The 19,760-nt window shown below is 36.3% G+C and overlaps 1 protein-coding gene and 2 long non-coding RNA genes across 4 annotated transcripts; 1 reads left to right on the forward strand and 2 right to left on the reverse strand.

The window, feature by feature from the left end:
• Positions 1-314: 314 nt before the first annotated feature.
• On the reverse strand, positions 315-1,665 carry LOC145492707 (uncharacterized). Its single transcript, XM_081472107.1, has 2 exons — positions 1,645-1,665; positions 315-1,024 (listed from the first exon to the last, which is right to left on the reverse strand). The coding sequence occupies exons 1-2, from the start codon at positions 1,663-1,665 to the stop codon at positions 317-319; spliced, it is 729 nt and encodes a 242-aa protein (XP_081328233.1). The 3' UTR covers positions 315-316.
• A 1,238-nt stretch (positions 1,666-2,903) lies between these two features.
• Positions 2,904-9,076, forward strand: LOC145493894 (uncharacterized). The gene is made up of 4 exons (XR_014050201.1): positions 2,904-2,968; positions 3,224-3,276; positions 4,454-4,554; positions 8,432-9,076. It is a non-coding gene; the product is annotated as an uncharacterized LOC145493894 (long non-coding RNA).
• Positions 9,077-9,175: 99 nt separating this feature from the next.
• On the reverse strand, positions 9,176-13,603 carry LOC145493893 (uncharacterized). 2 transcript variants are annotated; one of them, XR_014050200.1, is made up of 4 exons: positions 13,239-13,603; positions 12,726-12,825; positions 12,483-12,571; positions 9,176-10,081 (listed from the first exon to the last, which is right to left on the reverse strand). It is a non-coding gene; the product is annotated as an uncharacterized LOC145493893 (long non-coding RNA). The 2 variants fall into 2 exon arrangements; XR_014050199.1 differs by lacking the exon at positions 9,176-10,081 and adding an exon at positions 11,574-11,752 and having other exon boundaries at positions 13,239-13,601.
• Positions 13,604-19,760: the final 6,157 nt, after the last annotated feature.

The raw sequence follows: 19,760 nt of genomic DNA on the forward strand, positions 1-19,760 counted from the left end.
TCGCGAACCCAAGCGAAACTAACAAAATGGAAATATTATTGGAGAGGACTTTTGGAAAGTCTAGTAGTTTTCTAGAACATGAAAATTTCTAAGAGTCGCTATGGGCTATGGCCTGAGACGTAAACGGTTAATTATGTATTTACGAAACGCTAATTAGTAATAATAATAATAATAATAATAATAATAATAATAAATAAATATTTATATAGCGCCTATCCATGCCTGCTCTAGGCGCTCTACAATTCGCCAAAATGATCTGTACTAATCTTAATAATTAAAAATGTGCATTTAAGAAAGTAATAGAAAGCAAAAATCGCTAAGAATAATAAGTTTTCTTAAAAAGATGAGTTTTGAGTTTAGATTTAAAAGAACTTAGATTGTCACATGAGCGGATAGAAACAGGTAGACTGTTCCAGAGTTCAGGAGCGGAAACAGCAAAAGCTCGAGAACCATATGTCTTCAGGTGAAAATTCGTGGGGTTAAGAAGTAATAAGTGTGATGATCGGAGGATTCTGGAAGGTTGGTAGTACGCTACTAGATCTTGAATGTAGACAGGAGATTGTTGATGAAGAGCCTTAAAGGTAAGTAACATAATCTTGAATTTAATGCGTTCAGAAATAGGAAGCCAGTGTAATTCTTTCAGTATTGGAGTGATGTGGTCGTACTTTCGGGAACAGGTGATAAGTCGGGCAGCGGCGTTCTGAACAGACTGGAGCTTTTTTAAAGCACACTTCGGTACATTGTACAAAAGAGAGTTGCAGTGGTCGAGTTTGGAAGACACAAAAGCATGGACCAGGATCTCGGTGGTTTTCGTAGATAAGAATTTCCTTATCCGGGAGATGTTGCGCAGATGATAAGAGGCTGATTTACAAATAGAACTGATATGCGGAAGCATAGTCATGGTACTGTCAAATATCACACCGATGTTTCTAGCAAATTGAGATGGCTGAATTATGTCTTGACCAAAACGGATTGGTGGTAGAGACTGCTGCGGGTTGTGTTTCGAGTATAGATAAAGGATAAACTAAGCGTGTACTTCAAGAGACAGTTGAAAAATCAAAATAGATTGTTGTTTTAGAAATATGAATATACAGTGGAACTCCGCTAATACAGTCACCAACAAGCCATGAAAATATAGCCATTTTAACAGGGTGTCCGTATTATCAAACAGCCGGGTAGTGTCAAATTTTTGATTGGTCTAAATAGAGTGACTATTGCACATCTGAACAGCTGTTCTTTAACAAGCTCCCGAAATGCAGGTATAATTAAAAAAAGATTGAAAGTTTAATCAGTACATGCATATTAACCATGGAAATACGAACATAACTGGTTTGAGTGGCCGTATAAATTTCCACTCTAAGTATTCCAGACTGCTCGCAATGAACGCATGTATGCATTGCGTACCTATTTTTCATTCATGCGCTGGGGTAGCGGGAAAATTTGCATTTTGTCAACACCACTTGTGGAGCAGCTTCTGCGTCGGGTTGCCTGGTCGCTGACATGGGAAGGCTCTTCGAACTGCTGAATACGGAACTGGAAATTTGCACTAACATGCGAGGTACATGATGGTCAGATACAGAATGCTTCGCAACTTAAGTCAAATGAAGTCAACAAGATGGATTTAAGTTGAGAATTTAAGCACACCAAGAAAATTGAATCAGCCATGCTGATGTCCGTGGTTCGCCTCTTTGCATGGTAATGGACTGCAAAAGTTATATCTGTTTTATTTTGACGGTTGTGTATAGTTCTTTGTGAGTTTAAGAAACGTTTTGGACTCTCAAACATATATAAGATGCAGATGGCAATACTGAATTTATAAAAGCATTTGAGCAGCCTTGTTGGACTAATCGCTTTGTGAGGAGCTGTGAATATTTATGAACTGGACGTTTTTGAATCAGCAAGCTTTTAAATTTAATCTTCATTTTAAGCTGAAATCACTGATTACAGTTGCTGAGAACGAAATAATTTTGAATCATGCTTTTATCCTTCCATAACTGCCGAAATTCTCTCTTGTTCATTGGCTATTTTCATTGTCAATAAGCGGACAGACACATGAATTTATAATTTATTGTAAAAAACAAATTGACGTCAGATTTTCATGCATCTGGTCTGTTATTGACAATGAATTTCGTCATAACATTGTCAAAGTAGATCCACAGCTACTTTGACAATGTTATGACAAAATTCATGACTGGTGCATGAAAAACTGATGTCAATTTGTGAATTCCTGATGTATGAATCAAAACATAAGCTTATATTTTGTTACTTAACCCACCGACTCCTGGAGCTTTTTGCCAAAAATGCATTTTTTGGAGATTTTGGAGATTTTCAGGCTGGATATGGGCCAAATTAGCTCCAATCTGGTCAAAAAGGCCTTTGCAACATGACAGCATGCCTTTCCTTCCACTAGCATCGCGTTTTATGACGTTTTTGATTGGGCATGCGCACAAATCAATTTTGAGATGAGAAAGTGACCTATGACTTTAGGCTTTTCATTTGGAGCAGCCACGTGTAGTTGCAGGAAATTTTGCTCTGAGTTTTTCACTCAAATTTCTGAGCATTTTCGTACATATTTCAGGCTCCATTGAGCCGATTACTGTAATCTGGGTATCACTGGAAAGATCTTTTCCTCCTGCAGAACTTGAGTATAGATGATGCCAATTTTGGTCAAATGTGATGACGTAAGAGGTGGATCAAAGCCCAAGTCTTGTCACGGCCGGTTACGGGCGGCTTGGGAGTCAATGGGTTAATATGTAAATTATGAGTCAGTGTTTTATCATCAAGCATAATCTGGACCATTCCCCAAATTTAGGCATTGAATTAATTTCTTTGCCAGTACAATCCATATTTATATGATTTATTGATAAAATGTTTGTTTATTTATTTTGATTTTCCCAGCAGCTTTTTAACTAATTGACAAACAGTGCAACAATAATATTGGAAATTTTTTACTTTCAGGACAAAGCAGGTAAGGGCAAAGTTTATTCCTCTAGGCATAAAGAGTTTTATCCATAAATTTATGTAGTTTACTTTCCATTAGTGTGCATATTTCGTCAGTGCTAGGTAAGAATGTGCGTTGAAACATGACATCACTGTAAACTGTTTCTTATTTGACCTTTACCTTTGTACTCTTTGATTTGTGAGCAGAAATCATGTATTTATGAGAAGTACTCTATTTATTATTTATTTGTTTATTTATTTATTTATTTCCTTTCTTAAATAGTTTTTGGGTGATTTCACTGACAATGGAACAACTTCACTCACCACAGCACATAGGTAAGTTGTGATGTGCTTTTTCTTTTATCAGTGTGATGTATCGCTCAGAACTGAGGATCCAATGTTCCAAAGTATTAAACCATGAGAGAGCCACTTGCTTAAGCAGTTCTCTAAAATGGGTGGGCTAAAAGAAAGATGCTTCAGGCTTAAGGGTGCTCCCAGTATGAAAGTCTTGTAACTTGATAGAAAACATACATGGAGCCCTAGCAGTGGCCTAGTATTGCAAACCAATTTGATCACCCATTGTGCACTGTTCTTGCAAAGTGAACAATAAAGTCATTTTACTCTCACAGTGCCTCTGTCCAACCAAAGGTATATTTGTGTACCAGTAAATTGTGGGGGCAGCCAGACAGAATACTCACTCAGGGCGTAAGCTGTGATAGACTATAAGAGTCTCCCATCCAGGGTTGGGAGAGGGGGCAGGGGCGGGAAGGAGTAATATTATTGTTTACCCCATGCTGTAGGAGCATAATATAGTAGGCAATGTGGACCATTTTGGTTGGCTTGCAAACTTTTAACCTTATTTGAAGCACAATAATTATTTCTATTTGGTGGGAAACATTCCAGATATCTCCAAAAATTGGCACCAGAAAGGATCCCAACTGGAAATGATCTCAGAGCAGAAAATTAATAACTTCCAAATTGGAGGGCAAAATTACATGGAGTGATCTCAAACTTCAAAATGATCCCTGATTTGGACAGCAAATGATGCTAGATGGCATAGAAGCTCTTGACAAAATTAAAGTGGAGCCTTGAAAATCATTTGCAAGTCTACATTTTAAATATTAAATCTGATTTTTAATAATTAAATTCTGTTTGTTTGGGACTAAAATTTTCAAACTTGCAACTAACTTTTCAGAAGAGGTCATAACATTGCAACTTCATATATTCTTTTTTAATTTCAAGCCCTGCCAAATGCAAGGAAGAATCCTCAGAAAAACAAGAAGAATTGGGCTCCTTAGAACAATCTGCCTGAGTATCACCAGGCCTTCCTTTGGGGATAGGTTAGGGAGGGGAAGAGAAAAGGAGGAAGGCCTGACATATATTGGACATCATTCAAGTATATCTATATATGCATTTCTGGTCGGGGAATCATTTCTGGTGCTGCACAGATTTCAGTATGTTCTGATACTAGGGAAAAGAGCATTTATCAAATTATTTTATTTGTTTTCTCAAGAGCTTCTGCATTTTTTTGGTTGATGTTACTGAAGATTACTATATCGATGGTACAAGTCACAAAAGCAGGAATGGAACAGAAACTCTATGCATCATAGTTTGGTGAGTTCAGTTTTCCTTGTTAGCAATAAACATGACTGTATTCTTTGTTAGCAGTACTCTGTGGCTGGCTACATACTGGCAAACATACAATACAATTGGCTGCACTGCCTTAATTTATAATTGGTTGATAGATTGCTTTTGCTCACTTGGTCATGGACGTTTTTTTCTAAAGTACATGTACATGTATTAAAAAGTTTGTCAATAAGGCAGTTTTATTGATATTTCCAGCTCAGTAGATTCACTATGGGGAATATCTAGAATTTCTATTACTTCTATAAATATAATGCTTATCCTTGATTTCTTTGTGCTCATCTCTCACTCCCTAAACTTGAGCTCGTCTGAATGTAATAATTTGCAATAAAAATTATGGTTTTGTTTACACAATAGCACAAAACAACATTATCCTGGATGTCTCATCAGTGCACAGCACAATAAGCATTAAAAAGCACTTTTGAACTACTTTTTCATCAAATGGGGGAAATGTAAGGGTGGGATGGGCAGATTTGTGTTGTTTCAAAGCAAAGTTACAGTAGGTGGTCATTGTGGAGTCAGTTACTTCAAGGAAAGTTTGGACTGAGGTATTTTCTAAAATGATGACCAGTCATGCCAATCAGACTAACTGGATAGCTTTCCATAACCAAACTTTTCATGTACATCATAAGGGAGCCTTGGATTTTTGTGAATTGAAAATAGTTTTGTTTCATCAGCAATAGTATTTTACCATAGCAACCATGATAACACATTGTTTTTGTACAGGATCAATTTTAATAAACGAGAATTTCTTCAATCTTACTCAAGTTGGAATAAGACTAAAGTAGAGTCAGTGTAGTAAGAAAAATTGTTCATGTGGTATTTTTAGATGAAAGAGCTACACTTTGAATGTAAAATTGCCTTCCTAATCATTTTTTGAAACCTCTAACTAGTTCTGGAGAGAGCTGTTATATAGCTGTTTAGCTGTTTGTTTTCAATATTGATTAAGTATAATTTATTGCAGTCATACTAGAGGAAAAGCTAAGAAAGGAAATGATGTGATAGGTTTCCTAAATTTGCCATTAGAAAATATCTCTCATGATGATATCCAGTTGAAACCTAGTCAAGGTACATGTTAGACCCAAGCCCCAGACAGTGAGCTCGCCAACTCACAGGAGAGAACGATCAAATAAAATTTTATAATTTAATGACCACTGTTTTCAACAATATAACACTTAACCTACGCTATAATTGAAGTATTTTGAAATGTCTTGCATACCAAATTGTTAAGATAAATTTCAGATTAAGTCGCAATGCTTGGCAGCTTTTACTTTATATTTATTGATATTAAAAAAGCTCTTTCCCTATCCCTGGTTAACCCAGGACTGATCAAAACCCAATTTCTGGTTACAATACCGATAATATATTATCAAGCAAGCTGGTGACAAGAATAAACTAAGAAAATCATCAGTTAATGGATACAGTGTCTTGTCTTGATCCACCATCAAATTCTCAGAACTAGTACACGTTTTGATAGAGCTGTTTGGCTCTCATTACTGAGAAGAATTTTAAAACGTTTTGAAATTGATATAAAACCAGTTGTAGGTGGCGTTTTGGATTCTCTACAAGATAAGTTTGTAATTTTGAATAGATCTGTATGGCGCTTCTAGAGTTAATGCTGTCGGTTAGAAATGTAGAATCTCAATAACTGTTTCTCACAACATTAACTGTATGCAAAAGTTATTATTTTAACAAACAGCTGGTTACAGAAGCTTGAATGTTTTTAAGGACAGTGCCTACTTATGTTAGTGCCCACACGTTCTGCGCATCACACAAGGCATGGATTACATGCCACACATTTGCTAGGGTTGAAACTGGTGGAATCAACTACATGTAAGCTACCAAGTGTACAACTAAAATATCAGAAAACATTTTCCTTCTGTGACCAAATCAAGTTTAATGAAAATGTGCTAAAACAAGAAACACCAGGATAGCAGCTGGTATATTGCAAACTGTTGTGAAGTGAAGAAAACGATTGCCTGCTAAACTTGAGGCTGTAATCAGCTAATTTCATGCCAATGTACAGCACAAGAAAACAAGGCACCCAGGTGCAATGAGCTATTAACAAAGTATACATAATTTATACATTACATAGCTCTATGAAGGCATGATGGATCATTGCAGTTATACACACAACTTAAGCAGTTGTAAATTAAAGCCTGAGAAAAATTCAGGCCAGAACGGGATTCAAACCCGTGACCTCTGCGATACCAGTGCAGTGCTCTACCAACTTAGCTATCAAGCCATCTGGGAGCTGATCACATTGTGAGTTCGTAATATACCCGTAGATGGTGAAGAATACAAGTGAATACCGGTATATGAAAGGTCATACATTTGAACTGTAGAGAAAGATATGAAGGCATGATTGATCATTGCAGTCATACACATAACTTAACCAGTTTTGAAATTAAAGCCTGAATTTTTTTCAGGTTTTAATTTCACAACTGCTTAAGTTGTGTGTATAACTGCAATAATTGATCACGCCTTCATATCTTTCTCCGCAGTTCAAATATATGATCTTTCATATATTGCACAATTATTGCGAGGGATGCAAGTCTTTGATTTATTGGGCAGGTGACAGGAAAAATGTCACAGACTATGAAAACGATTTCAAAAAGATGAAACCAACTAGTTTAACTTTTAAGCCTATTGAACATGTGATTAACTTGTTGTGTGCAAGAGCTATGTAGGCTGTATTTTTTGCTAAACAGAGAGAGATTAATGTTGCTGTTGTTACGATTATTTTTTTGTTATTAAAAGTTACATAGGAAAGGTGATTTTGTGTCACCACTTGCTATGCATTTTAAAGATTTCTATAAACATTATTGCTTTTGTGTACGTAAAGGCGAATTCTAAGGAAATCTGTGAAGACAAATTTTTGTTCTTCTTTTTAGAAAATATGTTGATGTCAGCATTTTTGTTCCCCACTTTTGTTTTTTTCACTTTTCTTCTGAGATTCCCATAGGCTTATAGCCCTTGTTGGAATCTTCTATTTCCACTAGTTCTACTTGTTCAGTTTTTTTTTTCGTGGCTTTATTTCGGGCAAAAGACCTTTGCATCTAGTAGGCACCATTCTTAAGAGAATGAAAACAACTGTTCTATATTTTCTGCTCAAAATAATTTGATCAATTGTTATGCTTTTGACATAAGACTGTTGAAAAGTACCTGGATGTAAAAATGACTCTGTCTTGTTTGTTATGGTTAAAAGGGCATTCTAAAAGTCGTGATTATTTTTCAAGACTGTTGGATTCTTTACTGTCAGGTAGTTGCACTCGAGTTTAGACTTCAACTAGCACCTTTTAAACAATAAAGGGACAGTCAGTTTGCTAATGTACCAGAAATGTCAAATGCTAGTTTATTAAATACACCAGAAAAGAAAGGAAAGACTTCACACAGATTACAAACAACAAAGTATACAGTTGGAGAAAAATCTTTCATCAAGGGGTTATCTGTCACCAGTTTCATGCAGCTAACGTAACAATGGCAACTAGTACAAGTGCATATGAATGATTCTTTTAGAGAAATTGTCTTCATTTATCACCAAGTTCTCAGAACAATAATTGTGAAAGGAAAAGAAAGGCAACTTGTAGAGATTGATCAAAGTGGTGTACATGTACATAGCGGCCAGTCCTTATATAAAGGACAAGCATGATCTTAGAGAATATACTTGTACTGTCTTGATAGATAACTTTCATCAAAGGAATGTATGAAACTCGTTGGGAGAATTGATATTTTAACCTTGGGACTGAATAGCATATGGCTAGATGCAAATAGAAATAGATTTTAGCTGGACAAATTACTCTGAAGCTTGTACCATTAACATGTTTTTCGACCTTTTTTCTTTCAGGTTGAAATAAAACGTGACGAGTTCAAGAAAGGAGGAAAAAACAGGAAAAGTGTATTTTAAATAAAAATTTGCTCTTTCAAAGCGAAAAAATTAAAACATTTAAGTCCATCGGCGCGAAAATTGTCTTGGGATTAAAATGTTGCGCTTTTAAAGCGACCGTAAAAAGAAACTAGTAAGTCTTTTACGTAATATTATTTTTTGGTTATTGCGCTTTTGAAGGGGACCAAAACAAAGTCGGAAAAAGGCTAAGTCTTTTGGCGGGAAAATTGTCCTCAGGAAAGAAAGTCTGTGCATTTGAATGGTGTCTGGTTCTGAGTCAAAAATATACTAAGTCTTTTGGCGGGAAAAGTTTTCTCGGTTAAAATACTGCGCTTTTAAAAGAAACCAAAAAAAGTCGAAAAAAAAATAAACTAAGTCTTTTGGCGGGAAAATTGTCCTTAGGAAAAAAAGTCTGTGCTTTTAAATGGTGTCTGGTTTTGAGTCAAAAATATACTAAGTCTTTTGGCGGGAAAAATCTTGCCTTGTGCAACGGATTTGTCCCATCAAAATTCAAAGTATATGTTTGTTTTCTAGCTAGACTCTGTTCAAAATCGCAGAATTTTTTTTCTTTTTGGCAACCCTACATAGTCAAAAAATAGTAAAAGAGATAGCCTACATTCCGACTAGTTTCCAGGCCCCTTTTAAAAGCGCAAATATTTTTTTACTTATTTGTATGCAATGAAAGACAATAAACAAAAGAAACAATAGTGGTTGTAAATGTTTTTATTGTTTATTCAATATCCTTCACTAATTACAACACCTTCGATAAGAAGTAAAGTTATTTACAATGGGCGAGGCACAAGTGATCATAGAACACTTAAAATTACTAAGTGTGGATATCACAACTACTTTCTTGATTAACCAATACAAAAAAAACTAAGACAAAATGTGAAAAAACATTTCGATGAGCATTGGCATTTTAAGACATTTTTCAAATTAGAAATTTCCAACTAAGAGAAATGAATAATTCGTGAATGCAAAACTTGGAACAAAAAAATAAGACGATCGTAACGACAATTGCTGCTGTCAAAAAACAGCGTAATAAACTATGTCAACAAAACACGCTTTGCATGTTTTGATTGCAAGGTCTATTACGCAAGTTGTAGGAGTTTCTTGATTAATTTAAGAAATAAGAAATTGATTGATTCATGGGAAACTTTCTCTAAAACGCTTAAGATTCACCAAATCTTTTTCACTGAAATTTGACCTCCCTTGCTGAAGGAGTAGCATTTGTATTTTCCTTCCGAAATGCTTGCTAATTTGCAGAGTTTGCAAAATTTAGATTGACGGAAGCACTTGTTAATGATTTTGCAAGGTTCTAGACAATTAGTTCCTGATGAAAACTAATCTTGGTTCTTGTTTACTTTTGATTTCTGGTCCCTCGATATTTCAATTTGTTCAATGGTTTTGCGAAAACTTCTGATGATTGCCGTTTAACGAGGAGTCTCAAAGGCGGAATGATTGTTCAGTACCAGCCGCCATTAAATTACTGTTACTACCTCTAGTATTAATCTCTGACTATCTTGCCCTGTCCTCCCGAGTTGTGTTCGTAAAGACTTCTGTCTTCCCTCCTAGATTGTGATCCACACCATTTAGCAATCAGTATTCACGCTGAAAGAGAGGAAATGTGCGTGTTAAAATCTGAGGAAATGAAACTTGTTTACAATTGGAGAAGCTGTAGCAAAGCATGCGGCAATTTGCTTTGTCTCTGTATTGATTGTCAGGAATTACGTGAAATTGATTTACTATCTGTGGTACTTTCGTCATTAACTTCAAACTGAAGTTTGGCCTTTCCAAGGAGGCAGGGAAGTTGTGTGATAACAACACTTTGTCACTTCTTTGTTGCATTAGTTAAATTAGCTTCCTTATTCTCCGCACTGGTAAACTGACTGATGTATTGATATTGCGAGGAGAAGTGAGATTTTGATCATATTACAGACAAGTTAACTAAGAAGCAGGATAATTTGGAAATCAAACGAGGGTTTCGCGACTGCGCACCCATCTCTATCAGGCGCGAAACGAATAAAATTGAAAACAAAAAAGACGAACAAACAAATTAAAAAAAAAAAAAAACCTGAAAACAACTTTAAAAGCTTCAAATACAATTACCGCAAGCGAAGAGCAAAAGACTCTACACATGACTTTATGTTGTCCGTCGTTGGTGAAAACGTTTTGAAAAACAAAAATTATTAAAATCAACTTTGACATCTAATTTGAATTTTAGTTTAGCACGTGAAAACAGGACCTTTTTAAGATTATTGTATTTTTGCAAATTCTATATCCACTGTCAACATAAACCCTTAACACTTTTTCAACTTTCCTTCCCTGCCCTCATTAAAATGTCTGAACTTTTCTATGAGTTTGAATTTGGCGGGTTTCTGCCACATAAACACGCGTGCTAATTATCATAATGTTGCGTCAAAATTCTACATTCTTTAGCATTTTGCATATTTCTTTTAAAACCGAAATATTTCAACAAACTATTTTCATTACTTCGTTGGGTTTAAAAATTTCATAGGAAAGAAAACCTGCGAAACTTTTATTATTCGTTGACGACTAATTTTCAGCTTTTTATCACGTTCACTATTAGTTAATGAACCGTCTGGCTGGTCTTCCCTGGGAATCCCCTTTCATTTGCTAAAGATTTGTTTACATTCCGATCATACCATTGCACGTAACAAATTTTGTTCGTAAAATGTCAAAGCGCAGTAGAAGTTGAAATTGCTCTTTTGATAAAATAAACACCATGTCCTGTAAGTTCCTCAAAATTCTAATCATCAGTAATCAGTGATCTGTAATTTTAACTTGCCGCTCTCTCCGTGCCAATTCGAGTATGCGGAAAAATAGTTTTGAGTTTGCTATAGTCTAAAACTTTTTTTCAAGATTGTACCTACATCACTTACACCATTGAAATGCGAAATGCAAAATTAACACTCTTTCTGGCGAGTGAGCCAAATACAATATAATGCTGTCCTTTCCAATAACTAACTGCTGACCGAAAGCAAACCTGAGTGAAATTAACCACAAGCAAACAATACATTTGGCGTACTGCGTTCTACAAAAACCTTCCATTTTTTTCAGGAAATCTTTAGCAAATTGAAACGCCTTTTCAGTAGTCCTTGTTTAGCAGTGTAAATAAAAAGGAAGGTTCCGGTTGACAGCCAGCTACTTTTGAAAACACGATGTCAAAAACTGACAAGCTCATTACAAATCCAATCATCTCTCCTCCAATGCGTTTTGCTGCCTCGTGAGATTTTGCACGATCAGCATGCAAATAGGTTCCTAGAAAAAAAAAAAAAAACTGAGTTGAATATTTTTTTTGCCAAAAAAATTCTGGCCCAGTCGCATGGATTTTGCATCTTTGGTTTTTGATTTATCTGCACACTTCATAGTATTTTTGAAAGGCGGGAATCAAATATTATAAGTTACAAAGAGAAAAGAAGTTTTTCTTTCTTGTGCCTTCCAAAACGTAAAATGTGCATCGCTGTTGTTTAATAACGTAGTTAGCATCTTTTACGAAGCAATAATAGCGAAAAGAGACAAAAAAATTGCCCCTGTACCCCAGTCTCGCATATTTTCTACGTGTCCCAGTTTGTCCCTGGTAGGTGAAGCAAATATCATGAGAGTAAGATTACATGGAGGTAATTGGTATGCCTTCCAAAGGTCACCCTGCCTTCAAGCGTGTGACCCCTACAGCCAGGGAGCCCCTCCCCTTAAACCAACCTCACTTCTCGTGTAAACAGTTCGCTGCTATTTATATTGAAATGTGTGAAAAGCTTTCTCGCCGGGGGCAGGGGGGAAGGGGAAAGAATCGCGGTATTGAGGGAAGCCATCTAACCAGGGAGAAAATGTTTTCGTCGTAAACAGACTATCATGTTTCACGTGGCTGTCATGTTTCACGTGACGTTGTAGCGTGATTTGATTCTTGTTTATGTCAGCATGCGTTCTTATAAAAGTATTACCAAGCCATACTTTGACCAGTACAAACAAAAACATTCCTCGAAATACCTACCATAAAATAGCATCAAAAGCCCTGCTGCTCAAGCGTGATGTTGAGTTATCAAGTGACAATTGGAGGTTTCTTTGCAAACTTTGTTTTGCCTTGAAAAGGAAAACAAAAAAACGGAAAATAAGCCTAATGACTAAAATCAGTGGTGCCCTATTTGTTATAGACAACAAAAATAACACTGACAAACAAAAGTTTTAAAACCACGACAAACAAACACACTTAAACTAACTACACAATTATGCTTACCTGTTCGACACGTCTTTGGTTAAGGCAGCAAGTGAAGACCTATCAAAAATAAGGGTTGTGACAATGCAGCCATTTCTTTCGATCCTCTTGCATAGCAGGCCTAAAGTGCAAAAATACATTGAAATATAAATAAAACTTAAAACACAGTGAGCCTCAAAATAAAGAGCACGCAAATTATATTTGTATCAAACACTGATTGTTCACTCGCGAGTCTAGAATTTATGGTTTAAATAATGGGGGCTGCGAACTTGTTGGAGGAATTCAAAATACCCACTGTGGACCTCGGCTTTAAATTTTACGTAGCCCAGAGTTAGTCGTAAAACGAAATTTAGATCATGTTCGTCTCGAGGAAAATGAAAAGTTCCGCAAGCGTTTCAGTGATCGAGCGCTTACTGACTTTTAGCATAAACACAAAAAAAGATTGTGCCCATATTCAAGGTAAAGATAGAAAAAAGTCTTGACAAAACTAATGTTCAAACTTAAACGATAGTGGTGATAAAAGTTGCCACCAACCCGAAAGTATTCCACTGGAAGACTTCACAGCAGAAGAAGGACAGAGCAAGTCGGACTGAACCTCCAGGATTAAACACGTGCAGCTTCTGTGTACGTTAAATCATCAGTACAGGTTGAACATATCGCTGTTTCGGTCCAAAATATCGCCTCTTGTTTAGGAAGCGTATTTGTCTCTCATTACATCGTAACTTTCTGTTTTTTTTTTTATAAACTTTGCGGGGCAAAACTCTCTATGTTTCGCGGCATAAACGGAGCAAGAACTCCACGAAGGTGATGGCAAACTGACCTTGTGATGAATAAATTATCAAAGCCAGCGTGCGCTTTTGGAAATAATTTGAGCTAATTTGAAATGTAAATTTGCAGCGTTGATCGGTTTCCCGCCAGTTTGTTACACTTCTTAGTAAGTTATTTTTTTATTATCATAAGAGTAATTTTTAGGAGATGAACTCAATTGTAACTTAAAGAAAAAAACCACCATGAAGTCTTCATCAGGAGGGAAACGGTTTAATTTTGTCTAGTTTTTCCCGGTTGTGGAAGATCTGCAAAGCTGAAGAATGCCGTGACAGGGTTTCAAAGAGACGAGGTGGGATTCTTTGGAGATGAGAAAGAATATTACAAGGCCTTTAGCTTTGAAAATATCAAAGAGTACCAGAGAAGCAGTGAAATTAAAGGAGGCGACAAATTAAAGGTTACTCTTAAACATGAAAATTCGCCCGGAAAGAACTAAAACTATTGTTATCTTATCTTCAAGAACAAATTCAAGAACTAAGTGCGCTTCGGTACTTCGGTTTGTTGCTTTGAGTCGTTTATGAGCTTAAGAAATATTATAAAAGTTTCACCGTTTATTTTATTTCCAAGTCACGCTTTAATTCCCGTGTAATTTACACTACAGTAAACACCCGCATATAAGAACACACAATTTCAGAGGTCAGACTGATTGTGTTCTTATTTATCGGATGCTTAGTGAAAAATCAGCCTCAGGATGTTCTTAAATGTTCTTAAATTTTTTTAAATTCAGTGCTGTACAGCATAAAAAATGTTGCTAGAAATTTTAATCATGTTTTTGGACAATTACATAAATTGATGGAACAATAATTAAAAACCTAATGTTCAAATAGGTCTACTGTAATCAGTAATGTAACAAAACAGTAACAAGAAGGGTGTATGTATAGTTCTGTGGCAGATCCATATGCTGCCCCACCCTTGAAATGCCTAAAGTAGATATTAGATATTCTGAAGAGAACAAAGGTGCCCAAAACTTAGCTAATACCATTGGTCAGCAGGTGTGTTTATGGTAATTTGTGTAATTTTGACACCCTTCCCATTTTATAAGAACATTATTTTTTTTTCCAGGCTGATATTGTTCTTATAAAAGTGGTGCTTTATTTGCCAAATTTCAGCCTGATGTTCTTAATCCATGTGTTCTTATATGCGGGTGTTTACTGTATGTGCTTGTTTTATTGGCCTCTTATCACGGGAAGACGATGTATTCCTAAATTTGCTTCATAGGGAAGGTGTCCCATACACTGGTAAGTAAAAATGAGAGCATGAGTAGAGGAGTCAGATTTAGATCTGTCATACAAGATTACTGAATCATGTCTTACTCCTGATGGGAACAGTCCTTAGAAAAATCAACCTAAAGATCGTCTCACCTTTTCTTGGCTTGTATCAATTTTGAAGTAATTGCAAATTTCTTTCATCATTTCAATAGAAAAAAAGGGAGGAACTTCGAGGGACTGATGAGTAATCATGAGTTCACACAGTCATAAACTATTGGTTGCTACAACGACACTTCCCGCACAGCCTCTTGTATTGCGGGTTCTTGCGATCTCAAATTTCAATGTGTCCACTTTGGTTGAGCGTACTTCGTACGACTTAGAAACTATTATATTTTGAGGTTGGTATTTGTCCTCTTAATTATGTAGCAGTCAGTTAATCAAGTATTATTATTATTATTATTATTATTATTATTATTTGTAACCATTTTTAATAGTAACTTAATTAAGTATTTTATTGTAAATAATATCGTATTTTAGCATTTTATTGTAAATAATATATTTTTAGCACTCTAATTATTTTAAGCTGAGGGCCCCAAGTTTATCAGTAACTTAAGTTACTGTCACGGGTCACCCTCATTAAATAAAGTCTTTCACTTCACTTCACTTCAAGTATTGTCAGCACAGCTATTATCCTTTAATTTCTGAAAACTGTCCAATTTGGGATTTAATTTGGACAGTTTTCAATAATTAAGGACTGAGTAAAAACGCAGAAACTGTCCAATTTTGGGAAAAATAGGACAGTTTGTCTCAGCCAATGAAATTTAAAAGCTTTTAACCTTCCGAAGATTATCGAAGGCCACACGAAACCTTCCGAAGATTTCCGAAGATCGCCCGAACACTCCCGAAGATTTCCGAAGACCCCCGAAACTCCCGAAGATTTCCGAAGATCACCCGAACAATTCCAAAGACTTCCGAAGAATACCCGAATATTTCCGAAGATTTTCGAATATCACCCGAACATCTCCGAAGATTACCAAAGATCACTAGAGTACTTCCGAAGGTCGTCAGAACACTTCCGAAGATTTCCGAAGATCACCCGAACACTTCCCAGGATTTTTCCGAAGACAATCTCCGGCGATCACCGAAGATCACCGGATATTTTCGAAGCTTTCCCAAGTTTCGGAAGATCGAGGGCCCAGTCTGTTTTTCTTCAGAGACAGTTCTGTAGTTTTCCTTGCAAATCTGTATTACCTCACGAGCTATATAATTAATAAGTAACAGGACTACATGCTTGTCCAATTTGAAAATAATTGGATTCAAAAAATTCCTCTGACAGCCAAATTGGACTTGGCCTGCGGCCTCGTCCAGTTTTGGCTGTCCTCGGAATTTTTTTTCATCCAATTATTTCCAGATTGGACAGCATGTAGTCCTATAACATATACTAAGAGTTCACTGAGATATAGTAGACGCTTTCGCTTTTCACCGTGTGCCAAATATCGCCGCCGAATCGTTAGTGAACGTGACCCAAATTTTAGCCATTCTCACAGAGCGGTTTGTTTTACAAAAGACCGGCAGTTTATTTCCGAAGTAAAACATGTTTCCGATAGTCTTTTGTACTTTTATTAATGTTAAGTTTTATTAAAACCAATCGGAGTAACAATTGTCTCGAGGTCTCGCGAAGTCCAATTAAAATTTCGGTCAGAAGCGAAGTTCTGCTAATAATTTCACTTTGTTTTGACTTTCTTCGATTATAATCCATGATTCTCTGAAAGACCCGCTTGCAATAGTTAGTTGGTCGGCAGAATAGAATATTTAAGCAACGATTTCATTATTTAAGTATGTAAACATTTCAAACTCGCCCAATTTACCCAGTAAGTAGGTTGGAAATTTTATTTTAGAAGTCACGCTACAATGTTCATGTTACAAAAGAAATATATTCTGTTTTGTTTTGTTTTTGTTTTTGTTTAGTTTTTTTTTCTGTCTTTGTTTTTCTTTCTGTCGTATAAAACAAACTACAAACTAAGAATGATCGAAGCTCTACCCTAAATTAATTTGGAGACTTCTGCTATTGTGATACTTCGTTTGCTTCGGAAGGCGTGACACGTCACATGAAAGGTCAGACGACAGAAGTTCACAATATGTGGATCGTTTTCAAAGGTTTCTGTCGTTCCTCCTTGGTTTGAAAAATAAGAGCTGTTCTTTCGGATCAGAAGAATCGCTAAGCAATGCGGGTGGACCAAATTATTTCATTATTGACGAGTAAACGAGGTGGTGGAGGGAAGGCGTCAGAGGTCAGCGAGCAGCTGTAAATGATGAGAAAATGTAGGTTGAGTGATAGAAGGACAGAAGAATCGAATAAACATCCGAAGACATGTCGGGATTGTCGCTGCAAATCTTTTCCTGCCAATGTTGTCGTTTTTGTCGGCGCAGGTTAGTTCACCTTCCGTTCTACCTTCCTACTACACTGTACATGGCCACGTTCTACATTAGAAAGTAAGAAAATCAGCGCCTGTTCGCAAATAGTTTGAAGGCCTGTTTTCTATATTCAACTGAAGTAATTCCAACTCTGCAGCTGCAAAAAATTGTTAAATTGTTTAAAACTGTGTTGCCGTGACTATGAAATTTACACATTGTCGGTAATCTGATATTGAAATATTTCCTGTGACTGAGGGTACTTTTGAATCGATGAAAAGACACCTCCTGTTATATCATTATCATTCTATTTTGAAAGGAAGCATCTTGATCTGCAGAACTGCAGAGTTTCAGCAAACTCTCTTGGCTTCAGAAAAACACGCAAGCAGTCTATTGTTTACTTTTTGGGGGTATTTTCGTTAAAATCCATTTATTTCAGCGGCGCCTGAAAAACCACGCGAAGAATAGCCCAAGCTGATTTTGATACATGTTTTTAAAATAACATAAAAGTGTTTAGTACAAAGAACTAATTGTACAACAGCTTTAAACGTCTATACCCGCTTGCCCCCGGAATAACACGCGGCAACCATTGTTTACTCAGTCGTGATGTTTTAATAACCCAAGCTGATTTTAATACATGTGTTACCAAAACAGAAAAGTGTTCCGAAGGCGAGGTTTCAAGGAATTTGGAGTAATAGCACATGTCGAAAAATATATCTGAATTTTATTCCTAAATTGGGAATATCACCCAAGTAAAGAAAGGGACTTTTTCAACGCCTGTTTTTTTTTTTTCCTCGAATGGCGCTCAAGTCTTGTTATAACTTGTTCCTGATAGCATAATACTTTGTCTTTTAAGAAAAAAGTATCGATAAGTTTTGGTTCTTCTTTATACGCGAACGCAAATTAAGTTTAGATTTCTAATTTTCGGTATTTGCGATCGGTCATTTTGGCGACCGTTTGGGCGAAAATAGTTTTTCTCGATTTTCTCCAAATTAAAGCGCTTCGAGCTAAAAAAAAAACTACATTACATTTCATATATATCTACCTTAAGACTATTTGTGGACGAAAAAAGAATAAAATTGATTTTTCGACTTCTTTCGCCAAATTTAAATTTTGCTCGATGTTTGGTGACATTTGCTCTTAGAAGGCCAAAAATGTGGCCCTTGTATTGTGCATTCAAGGCAGCACCCCTCTCATTCCCTCAAAGGTAATGCCCATCTTGCAAAAAGGCCTGGCTGGAACCTCAAGCTAGGACATTTAATTTTTTGTGGGGCCTATGTTATAATAACAGGCCATGTTCGTAGCCTAGCGACAACGTTCTAGAACGGCAGAAACATTAAGGCCAGGACATGTTAACTTTATCTTTGATAGCGAAGATATCTTCTGAGTGGTTTCTGCAGGACATCTTTCCCATATTCCATGTTTGTGATAGCCAAAGGAATCAAGACTGAACATAGAAATCTGTTCTTTTGTGAGGGTGCGGATAGGAGTGGTTATAAATCCTATCTTCCAGCCTGTATTTTTCCCAAATCTCATTTAACACCCCACGTTTTACTCAGTTTTTTGATGGTTTCTGATTCCCAGTCCTAGTGACTCAATTTTCAGAAACCAGTTTTCCCTTTTACTTCTTTGAGATCCAAATCACCAAAAGAGGACCTTCCTCTTTTGGTGATTTCGGATCTCAAAGAAGTAAAATGATATTCATTTTCATGCTCTCCGATAAAATATTAATTCCTTTCATGGAGTTGAGCCAAGAGGGGTGAAGTTGGCAGGTGACTTCTCGCGATAAACAAAAACTTTGGCTTTGTGACTTTCAAAGCGGTAATCGCCTTCTACCGATACGCTCTTCGGGTGAATTAGCGAGGGTCATTCGAAGACAGAAGAAGACCAATTTCCGTTCCACGAGGTGAAACACAAGCATCAAACAAGAGGTCATTAAACGGTAAGTTTCAAAATATGAGCCATTTAAGAGCCTGAAAAAATTGTCCATAATTCAACGTAGAAATCTGGGTTAATACCATCCCGAGATACATGCGTATACATGTATCGAGATACAATCTAGCACAATTTTTGAGCAAGGGAGCCCAACTAAATTTGAATTTGGCAAGTGGAAAAACTAAGATCTTGCTGCAAGTTTTTCTTCATTTGAAAAAGAGTTATATTTGAAATCTTTGTGTGAGTTTTGGTGCATTAATTTCCCAGGCAAACGTGTAACAACAAATGTCGTTTGGAAGGAGAGTATTTGTTTATTTATTATTTTTTTTTCAATTCTGTACGAAAACCAGCGATGACCGGAAAAGCCTGATATCATACATCAATTGTAACATCATTGAAAGGTTTGTGGAACATCGTACCTCTTAAGATCTCACTTATTATTATTCACTTTTAAAACAGTTTCAAACAATAAGCCATCATTAGAACGTTTCAATTTCCAAAAAGGACCCACGTAATTAAAACTGTGTCAGAACTGGTAACACTAGCTTGATAACATTGTTATCAAAGTAAGAAGCTAAGAGTTTGACCTTTGTATATAGTGAAATCTCGTCGACTCTCTATTTCCCTTTATCATGCCGTTAGGTAACATTTTCGGGACACTTAGTTGAAGCAGCTC

Source organism: Orbicella franksi, chromosome 7 (genome assembly GCF_964199315.1).
Source record: "Orbicella franksi chromosome 7, jaOrbFran1.1, whole genome shotgun sequence".
Classification (NCBI taxonomy): Eukaryota; Metazoa; Cnidaria; class Anthozoa; order Scleractinia; family Merulinidae; genus Orbicella; species Orbicella franksi.